Below are 10,187 nucleotides of genomic sequence, written 5' to 3' on the forward strand. Positions count from 1 at the left end.
GTTTTTTCCTTGCCAAGCTGGTGTGCGCACCTCATCTTTGCGCCTTTCCTACGCGTCTAGCTCCCCACGCTAGACGCGGGGCCGAGTCCTCCCGGGGCGGGGGCAGCCCCAAGTGCCCAGCAGCAGGCCCTGGGGTGCCAGTCGCTCCCCGCCCCTTCGGGCTCTGGACCCCGCCTTCGCCCTCGCGAAGCTCAGCCCCGCTCTCCGATTGGCCAGCGGCGCCCCGCCCCGCCCCGCCCCTCCGAGAGAATAAATACCTCGGTGCGGCCGGCCAGGCGCATGCAGACGGATAAACCATCCTTCCGCAGATTGCACTTGTCGCCTTTGCACCTTTGCCTCCTCGCACGCCGGAGCCCGCTGGAGCCCGCCAGCATCCTCCCCACGACGTGCTGCCCTGCGCCCGCAACCATGTGCCGCACCCTGGCCGCCTTCCCCACCACGTGCCTGGAGAGGTAAGAGGAGTTTGTCTAGCTGTCCATAGGAAAAAGTCCAAGCCTCACCAACTCTTAGGGAATGGACAGCAGGCTTGGAAACTTGGGTGGGCGCGGGAGTGGTGCGCTAGTGATCGAGTGGAGGAGCAGAGGGCCATTTGATCGGGGAGAAGGAACGAAGGGAAGCCCAGGCAGCTGCTTGCTGTCATTCTCCACCCTCTGACAAAGGGCGGTCCTTCTCAACTGAAGTCTTTCCTGCTGAAAACCCCACTGCAGGAAGACCCCATTGGCATGTCCAAGCAGAACTGAGTCTGTCTCAGTTTCTTAAGCACTTGGTTTTCATCCCACCGTCCAGGGATAGGGTTATGGCCTTCTTTGCCCTTGGGAAGTCAGGGAGATCTTTTTCCCTGTCCCATCCGTGGGAGTTGTACAAACTTTCCAGGGACCTGTTCAGCATCTTCTTCTAGCTGTTACTGTTGCTGGTGGCTGAAAAAGAAAAGGAAAAGTGCAAGGCAGGAAAGATCTTCCACACAGTTCCAGAAATACTCCCGACAAGCCTAGGAGATGTTGTACTGTCTTCTGCAATCGTCAGGCACAAAGGTAGATCAGTGTGACTTCGGTAGGAAAAAGCCTATGTATACAGTGCTGTGAACTCGGAAAGTGTAAGATCTGCCAAGGCACAGTTCAGATATTTCTGTGTTGCTTTGGGCTGGTGACCCTAGTGAGAAAATCACAGGTTAAGCCCTGGGAAAAGCCAAGTGTTTCCAGGAGCTCTTGAGGGTGAAATTCGGATGATAGAATTCTCCTGGGACCCCATAGATTTCTCTGTGCTGACTGAACAAACAGAAAGTTCTTTCATGCTCATGACTTGTGTTTCAGAGCCAAAGAGTTCAAGACACGTCTGGGAATCTTTCTTCACAAATCGGAGCTGGGCTCTGATACTGGGAGTGTTGGCAAGTTCGAGTGGAGTGGCAAATACAGCAAGGAGGGGTAAGTTCTGCTGTCCAGCCCATGGTACCTAGAGGAGAGGGTCTTGGCAGCCCCTCCCTGGAGATTTTAGTGGGACTTATTGCATGTCTGCTGTGCCTGTACTGAGGGGTGAGCAGGCATGTGGCTTCAGGGTTCTAAGCCCACCAACAGCTTATAGCACGCAGGGCACGAATGTCTAGTCACCAGACTCCCCCATCTGGAGATGTCATCATACATGCATCCAGGCCTGGACAGGGTCCAATCCCACTTGGAGTTGTTCTTAATGACTCTACTTCCATTACTGTGCACCTGGCCTAAAAACCCTTTCATACTGACCATCAGCTGTTCCAGAGGCTGCCCAGGGGCTGGGGTGGTGGGTAGATATTATCTCTGAGGCCCTCCACTTTTTTTTTTTTGGAGAGGTGTGCAAAACCAAGCTCTAAGAGTCCAAGAAAGAGAAGCAATTTTGGACAGAAAAGAGACAGCCTTAGAGAGACTGACTGAGGACTACAGGGTCCCTGGCTTTGGTTTCTGATTGCTAAATTAGCCTCTGAAACTCCGTGGCTTACCCTGACTCCAGTTAAGAGTTGAGGAGTCAGTTTTGACAACCACTGAGCAAGCCTTTGTGTGACTTCTCGCTTGTCAGAGTTTTGGCTAGGATTTGTGCTATGCTTTGGTTTCTTGATTACATTTTTAAATTTTAAAATCTTGGCGTGTTTTTGTTTTTTCCTAGTAGAAGCTTCTCAGAAAATGTGCTGGGGTGGAGAGAGTCCTTTGATTTGCTGCTGAGCAGTAAAAGTAAGTAGGACCCTGTTGTGTCTGTCTGTGGATGGCACGTGTACAGTCATGTGCTTTGGAGCCAGTCCGAGGGATGCTGAAAACATGAGCAAAATAAATAGTAGTAGTAATAATAATACTGATCCCCTAGTGTGCCAGCCTCTATTCAAAACACAAAGGCAGGTCCTTGTTCAAGAAAATTACATTCTAAAAATAGAGGCATTAACTACAATTGCTGTCTTTTCTTCTTTTATTCCCGGCTGTTCCCCAGTCTGACCTGTCTCCTCCTCTCTCCCCTCAACCCCAGATGGAGTGGCGGCCTTCCATGCTTTCCTGAAGACAGAGTTCAGTGAGGAGAACCTAGAGTTCTGGCTGGCCTGTGAGGAATTCAAGAAGATTCGATCAGCTGCCAAGCTGGCTTCCAGGGCTCAACGCATCTTTGATGAGTTTATTCGCAGTGAAGCCCCTAAAGAGGTCAGTGACCAGACATATCCTTCAGACCCTGCCTCTCCCTTCCCCACTGAAAATCAGGGATAGCTGGGGCCGGCAGGTGAAGGATTGGGTTTTGAAGTAGAGTGGCCCTCTTTGTCACAAGGGGACAAGAGTAGCATCTGTGATGTTTGGTGTTGTCACCCTTAGATAAGACAGGAAGGGTTGGTTGGTGTTTTTGGCTTCTCTCCATCCTCACCTTTGTAAATCAATTCATTTTAGAGCCTCAGTACACTTATTAACTGGGGAGACAGAGTCAACACAGGGTCCCTGGGTCACCTGACTCGGTCCCCTGGCTGATCAGCCTTAGCCCTGCGTGGATGTTTTTGCTAGTCAACCTTCCCTCTGGCTGCCTCTGCATGGCAGCTGGATTTGATAAAGAACGTGGCGTCACCTGGTGGAGAGATAGAATGATGCCTTGCTTTTGTATCTTCTTTTGTTATTTTGTTTTCTGACCACTTTTATTTATTCCACATTATTCTATAAAGATTTATTGAGCACTAATTGCTTGCAAGACACTATTATAGTCTCAAGGGGATAGGAATGAATTTAAAAACATCTCTACCTTAATGGAACTTTTATTCTAATGGGAAAAGGAATAACCAATTCAATGTAAGTCAGGCTGGATGATATATGCTCTGATACAGATAAAGCAAACAATGAGAGACAGCACTAGAGTGTGGTGAGTGGAAGGATGGTTTTTAATTTATAAAGGGAAGCCAGGAGTGTGTTGTTTGGTGACATAAGCAGAGAAATGAAAGAAATTAAAGAATTTAATTAAATGAAAGAAATTAACGAAATGAAAGAATTAAGAGTGGGAAGGATGTTCTAGCATAGGAAACAGCAAGTACCAAGGTCTGTTGAAGTCACAACAGCAAGTGAGACTGTGTAGCAGGAAGAGAGAGTGGGAGGAGGCCAGGCAGGTGGCAGGTGGCCAGATGTGAACTCAGCAAGCACTTTAGCTTTTGCTCAGAGTGACATGGGAAGACAGCTGATGTGCTTCCAGACTGAGTGGGTTTTGAAAGGTTCAGTTGAGCTGCTGGGAGGGCAGAGAGGCTGTGTGGGTGAGGGAGGAGAAAGATTCCAGTTAGGAGGCCTTGGTGTTAACCCAAGAGAGAGAAGGAGGTGACTTGAACCAGGGTTGTTATAGAAGAGGAGTAAAAAGCAGCTGGATTTACATACATTCTTAAAATAGCTTCATACTAATTCTGAGATTGGAGAATTGACCTTGGACTCCATGTAGGAACAGGCCCAGAGCTGAAAATTTAGTGATGGATCCGGGGACGTAATTTCCTGATTGAGAATTTATTTATTTATTCTAGATTCTTTGCCATGCCTCACTCTTGCTCTTCTTCCCCACAGGTGAACATTGACCATGAGACCCGGGAACTGACAAGGACAAACCTGCAGGTGGCCACGGTCACATGCTTTGATGTGGCTCAGGGGAAGACACGCACCCTGATGGAAAAGGACTCCTATCCGCGCTTCCTGAAGTCACCTGCTTACCGAGACCTGGCTGCCCAAGCCTCAGCTGCCACCACCTCTGCGTCCACCTGCAGCCTGACTGAGCCCTCACACACCTGAGCCTCCATGGCAGTGAGGAAGCCAGCGGGAAGAGAGGTGGAGTCACCCATCCCTGAGGCGGCCGCCCCTGTGTGGGAGGCAGGTTCTGCCCAGCAAGTGCAAGAGGACAGTGAAGGAAAAGGTGTTCCAGCAGCCTGGGTTCAAAGAACGCCCTCTCCTCCAGATACTATGGGCTCTGCCATGACAGGGGTCCCCACTTCCAGGACTTGTGGATAAGGGCTGACAATGGGGGCTGTTGGGGGCTCTTTGGAAAAGACTGTGGTGCAGCAGTTAGCACTGGCTCCTGTCCTTCCCACTGGGGCAAGGAACCATTCCAGGGTGGCTTGGGAAACTTGAAAATGAAGAAGGAGAAGACAGCCAGAGCAGCTGTTTGCTTGGGGATTAGTTAGCTTCCATCACATCCTGTTCTCCTAATTTCCAGACTGGGTCCAGAAGGAATTGTGGGTGTAGATCTTATTCTCCCGTTTGCCTGCCCCAGGTCACTCCAAGGTCCCTTAGCTTAGGCTGCTTAACAGTCCTCTGTGTCCAACCTTGAAGTCTTGTCAAGGCCAGCAAGCCAATGTGATTCTAGCCCGGAATGAGATTTTTATACCTCAAAAACTGGCCTGTGAGCCCCTCCTGAGGTCAGTAGCGAGCCTTGAAAAGAGGCCATCTTGCTCATGTGACCCTAGCCTGTGACCCTTGGTTTGTAGCAGAGCCTACCTGACAGCAGGACTCACCAAGGGGCCTTTCTGAACTCTTTCCTGCCCTTGAAGGTGGGGTGCAGGAGATGGAAAGTGGGAGGCCTCTTCCTAATCCAGTTCTTATACCCAGGAGTGTGGAATAAGGGCTCTTGGCCTCAGAGTAGAAGGGGCATGGGATGGACACTGGAGTATTGGGAGAGAGTGGGCAGGACCACAATGGCCTTGGGACAGAATGGAGAAGCTGGGGAGCAGGGGTGTGTGGAAAGGCAGGACCTGCTTGTCGCCCCAGGGTTTCACTGAACAAACTTTCCATGCCTGGACTTCCTTCACCAGAGCCCAGGATGGGGAGGTGACTTCACTAGGCAGCCCCCTCAGGGCCCCAGGATAGCCAACACTGTTCTCTCTGCACTTGAGCTCCTCCAGGAGGAAATTATTTATGTATAATGTACTGTTGTGCTGGTTGTCATAGCATATTATTTTTGTCACTGTTGTTGCTGTTATTTATTATTGTAATTTGTTTGCCTCTATTGGAGAATCACAGCTGGAGTTGCTGCCTGACTGCCCCCCTTCTCCACCAGACTCTACCTCTGCATGTGCTGGGAACCACTGAGGGCTGTCGGGAACTCCTCACTGTTTAAATATTTATTTATTGTTGACAAAGGGAGCTGGGTTCCTTGATATGGGTGATGTATGCAATTCCCATTTTCCCATTTCAGCATGTTATATTCTTGTAAAATAAAAATGAAACCCAAATACAATATCCTGTCTCCAGGGGCTGTGTGATCGAGTCAAGGGGCCAGGGAAGTATGGAGGCTGTGGAGGCTGTGGCGTCCGAAGACTGTAAGGTGGGCAAACTTCCACCTCCTAGGTGCAGGCACTAGTTAAAGTCCTCTGTTCACCTGGTGATGGGCAGAACCAGAGAGAAGGAGGAAAGGTGACTTACTTTGGCCAATGGCAGCTCAACTTGTATTGGGCTGTTCTGTGGATCGGACTAACTCAGTCGGCTGTCATTCATAGCTTGTATCTTTTATCACCTTACTGAGACTCAGTATGGGCCATCTCCAACCTGCCTGTCATAGCATATAGGTTGTTAAGTACCCCTTAGACAAGTAGCTCGTAGTTATCAGTTAGGTGGCTACTTCTGTAGCACTGTCATTTGTGTTAGCTGGCTTACAATCATTGTGACAAATACCTGAAAAAATTAGTTCGAAGAAGGAACAATTTATTTTGGCTCATGGTTTCAGAAATTTCAGTACATGGTCACTTGACTCTGTTATTTCTTAGCCGTGGAAGGTCAGAACGTCAAGGCAGGGAGTGTGTGGTGGAGCAAAGATGCTTACCTCATGGCAGCTGGAAAGGAGAGAGAGAGAAAAGGTCAATTTCCCAAGGACTCACTCCCTTTAACGAGGAGTTAGGTCTCACCTCTAAGATTCTATCTCCTCCCAACAGCACATTACATCATGAACCCATCCATAAATTGATCCATTGATTCTATCAGAGCCCTTATGATCCAGTCACCTCCCAAAGACCCATCTCTGAGCTGCTGCTAAGCTTTCAACACATGAGTCTTCAGGGGCACATTCCAGATCCAAACTCCAACTTTGTCTTTCCCCATGTTCAAATTGTGTTAGTACTCTTATAATGTCATTTAAATTCAAGGAGTTATTATTCTTTTATAACTTCAAAGATGTTTAAGGTAAAGCCACTCTATATATGAGGCTGCTCCATTCCTCCATTGAAAGAATTTGGGGGAAGGTTTGCAAGGATTTGAATCTGCTTCCTCTGCCAAGTGCCTTCTTATCCTAGCAAACTTTCTCATATTTTTCCTTATTATTATTTGGAAAGATTCTTTTGTCCAGCGTAGTGACACATGCCTGTAATTCCAGCACTCAGGAGGCAGAAGCAGGAGGATCTCAAGTTCAAGGGCACATGGGGAGGCCCAGTCTTGAGAGAAAGAACGAAAGAAGGAAAGAAAGAAAGAAAGAAAGAATGAAGACTCTCTCTTCTCTATGTCAAGATATTGCGTTATCTGTTTATATAAAGATACGAACCTTATATTGACTTTCATTTCTCTTCCATGGTTAGGCTGAGTAGAGTGATCAAAGTTCTGGTAGTCAAGGTAGAAACCCCATAGAATCAAACCCTAAGCCGGGATCTAGAGGGTAAATTCTCTGGATGACAGCAGGAGGATTCTGACATTGATGGCTTGGGGCGGGGAGGAAGATGGGAGCAAATGCCAAGGCATGTGGTCCTGACAACAGCTTACCCTACAATCCAGGTGAAGGAACCAAAAGCTTCCAGAGATAGAAACATGCATGGGGCAGCAGGATCCAGAGGGGATCTGAGCTCAGTTATCCAAGGGGTGTGAGATGGGTAGAGGGCTGTGACTGAGGAGGGAAGAAAGGGAGAGGTACTGAGGGAGATGTTAACAGTAGTTAACAGTTTCTAACTACTGTCGTTTCATCTTTTTGCCTTTTAACATGCGTTCTGTGTACCTACCTGGTGGAAAACCAAAACCAGTAACTGCTATTTTGCTACTGTCTCACCTGCCCCTTAAAAACAAATCTGCAGTTCTCAGATTCACCATGCTTTTGTATGCTGGCACCAAAAACTTCCCTGTTCTGTCCCCCACTTTCAGGCTACCCACTGCCTCCTTAGTCACCTTAGGCAGGCATCTTTCAAAAGGCAGCTCAGGAGCTGGGCACCAGTGGCTCATGCCTATAATCCTAGCTACTCAGGAGGCAGAGATCAGGAAGATTGTGGTTTGAAGCTAGCCCCAGGCAAATAGTTCAAGAGATCCTATTTCGAAAAAACAAACAAAGAAAAAACCATCACACACAAAATAAGGGCTGGTGCAGGGGCTGAAGGTGTGGGCCCTGAGTTCAAACCCCAACACCGCAGGAAAAAAAAAAAAATCAGATCAAAAGCCAGCTCAGGGATCTTGCTGAGGAGCCTTCCCTGGCCCTTTGGGATCAGTTACATGCTTCTTCATGTTCTCCTGCTGCTCGCCCATATAAGACCACTGAGATCCCTTAATGCCTTAAAGGGCCGGTGTCTCCCCCAGAGCCCTGAGGGTAGGCACATCCTCTTTTCCAGTTTGCTTCTCCCAGGGCCTACCACATAACAAATGCTTAACAAATGGCTCTTGAATTAGGGATTAATTTTAAATCCAAGAGGAGAAAAAAAATTTTTTTTCTCTCGTTTATTCATATGTGCATACATTGTTTGGGCCATTTCCTACCCCCTGCCCCTTCCCGCTTCCTGCCCCACCCCCCAGGAGGAGAAAATCTGATTACAATTCCCAACCTCTTGCCAGACCTCTCTCCCTGGATTTCGAACAAGCTCTCCATACACAGCACATTCAAAACCAAGGTCATCATTGTCCTCAGATCACCACTGTCTTCTGTTTCCTCATCCTGACTGATACTCAGAGGCACTGGTCATCCAGTTTCAGGCTTCTCCCTCTCTCTCTCTCATCACATCTTATCCCTATCAGATCCGAATGGACTAAGTCTAGCTTCTTGCCAGCCACTGAGGCTTCCTTCAGCGAGCCCCTCCTCTCCAATCTGGGCTATAATAGGCGTTTCCACCTGCTCTCCCCCCTGCCCCCAGACCCTGCCTCAATCAGCCTCATCCACAAAGCACAGATCTGAGTGCTCTGTGGCCACATGAGAGCCCTTCACTTTTGACTGCAAGATGAAGCCCAGCTCTTACCATGCCGTGGGAGGCTCTCTCTGACCTCACTCAAGCCCCCATCCAGACTCATCTCGGCCCAGATGGCCTTTTCTCACAAGCTCTTTCTTTCCCTTTGTTTCACTGCACGTGTCGTTCCCCTGTTGTAATGTCCTCTTCTGCTCTTTTATTTTTAATTGGGGATTGGGAGGAGAGGAGAAGCCCAGCTTTTAAAACGTAGCAAAAATATCACTTCCTAGCCTGATTGGGGGGAGGGGGAAAATGCCTGTAATCCCAACTATTCAGGAAGTTGAGGCAGGAAGATAGAAAATTCAAGGCCAGTCAGGACAATTTAGGGAGACACTGTCTCAAAGTAAAATAAAAAAGTGATAGAGTGCTTACCTAGCATGTACAAGACCCTAATTTCAATTCCCAGTACAATAAGTCAATAAAAATTAAAATGCACCTCCTCAGTGAAGCCTTCCCAGACATTCCTGTGGAGAGCTAATTGTTCCCACTTTGTGATTCTAAGACACTGTTCTTACCTTGATTGTAGCATGCATGTCATTGTAGCATAACTAATCTTGTCTCACTGTCACCAAGCTGAGCTCTTCAAGGTCAGAGTCGTTATTATTCACCTTGATAAAATGGAGCAGAACAGAGCACAGCAAAGCCACTCACAGCCCTGGCTGGGAGTCGGAAAGGTGGGTGTGAAATTCTAGCCTATTTACCTTAGGGGGTTACTTAAGCCTAAATTATAATAAGCACGATCAGAATGCACCTCACGGGGAATGCTGGATGAAATAGATGCTGCATGAGTACTATTATTATTATTACTACCTGACTCCTAGTACTTAGCACCGTGCCTTGTACACAGTAGTTATGAGTCAAGAACAACTTACTGACTTTTGGAATAAAATGGCAGAACCATGGTTCAAACTCAGTATTCCAAATCAACCTTTTCTTTTAGCACATCTGTTTCAATATCATATTTTGTTTGAGGCTCAGAGCATCCTAGAATTTCAGGTGGGAGGCGCTAGGCAAGTCAGCTTATTGTCAGTTAGTGTGCTTTCAAATAGGAGCCAGCTGCTTCCATAGCTGTGGAAGGCCAGCTCATCTTTCTCTCTCTCTGTCTCTCTCTCTGTTTCTCTCTGTCTCGCTCTCTTTCTCTCTCTTGCCTCCCTGTGGCCATTTCAGGTAACGTTAGCTTTTTCCTTGGCATTGCTTGACTTCATCAATTTTAAGGTTTGGCTTCTTCCTTCGTAATTATAGCTAATGGCTGTAATTTGTTTCAATGTAGTTTTATTTATTAATTCATTTTAATAAGCACATGAATTTAAATGAAATTAGAATTATTAACATAGTTGTCAACACATCAAGATTTCTTTAGTTCACAGGTCTGAAATTAATTCTAAAAGTTGAAGCTTTAGATACAGAGAAAATGTGTTCAGGGCCTACTAAATGGTGATCTTCAGGTAATTCACTGTTACCAAATGGTTTAAATCGGTTGAGGAACTAAAATTGCTTTGGTAAAAGAGAAGAATGGAAATTTTAATAACAGAGGTATGATCTTCAGGGTAAG

At 47.4% G+C, this 10,187-nt stretch overlaps 1 protein-coding gene across 2 annotated transcripts; it reads left to right on the forward strand.

Annotated features, from left to right (window-relative positions):
• Positions 1–272: 272 nt before the first annotated feature.
• On the forward strand, positions 273–5,691 carry Rgs16 (regulator of G protein signaling 16). 2 transcript variants are annotated; one of them, XM_020154552.2, is made up of 5 exons: positions 273–452; positions 1,311–1,421; positions 2,134–2,198; positions 2,485–2,651; positions 4,029–5,691. In XM_020154552.2, exons 1-5 carry the CDS (start codon positions 280–282, stop codon positions 4,248–4,250), a joined length of 738 nt encoding a protein of 245 aa, XP_020010141.2. In that variant the 5' UTR covers positions 273–279; the 3' UTR covers positions 4,251–5,691. The 2 variants fall into 2 exon arrangements, with proteins under 2 accessions (XP_020010141.2, XP_020010142.2); XM_020154553.2 differs by having other exon boundaries at positions 2,137–2,198.
• Positions 5,692–10,187: the final 4,496 nt, after the last annotated feature.

The sequence above is a fragment of the Castor canadensis genome, chromosome 11 (assembly GCF_047511655.1).
Source record: "Castor canadensis chromosome 11, mCasCan1.hap1v2, whole genome shotgun sequence".
NCBI lineage: Eukaryota > Metazoa > Chordata > Mammalia > Rodentia > Castoridae > Castor > Castor canadensis.

Excerpts from the sequence above, each read along its gene's own strand:
- Rgs16 (XM_020154552.2), top strand. The coding sequence starts at position 280 with ATGCAGACGGATAAACCATCCTTCCGCAGATTGCACTTGTCGCCTTTG. Across the intron at positions 2,199-2,484 it reads TTTGCTGCTGAGCAGTAAAA|ATGGAGTGGCGGCCTTCCAT; the intron begins GTAAGTAGGACC and ends CCTCAACCCCAG. Across the intron at positions 2,652-4,028 it reads GCAGTGAAGCCCCTAAAGAG|GTGAACATTGACCATGAGAC; the intron begins GTCAGTGACCAG and ends TCTTCCCCACAG.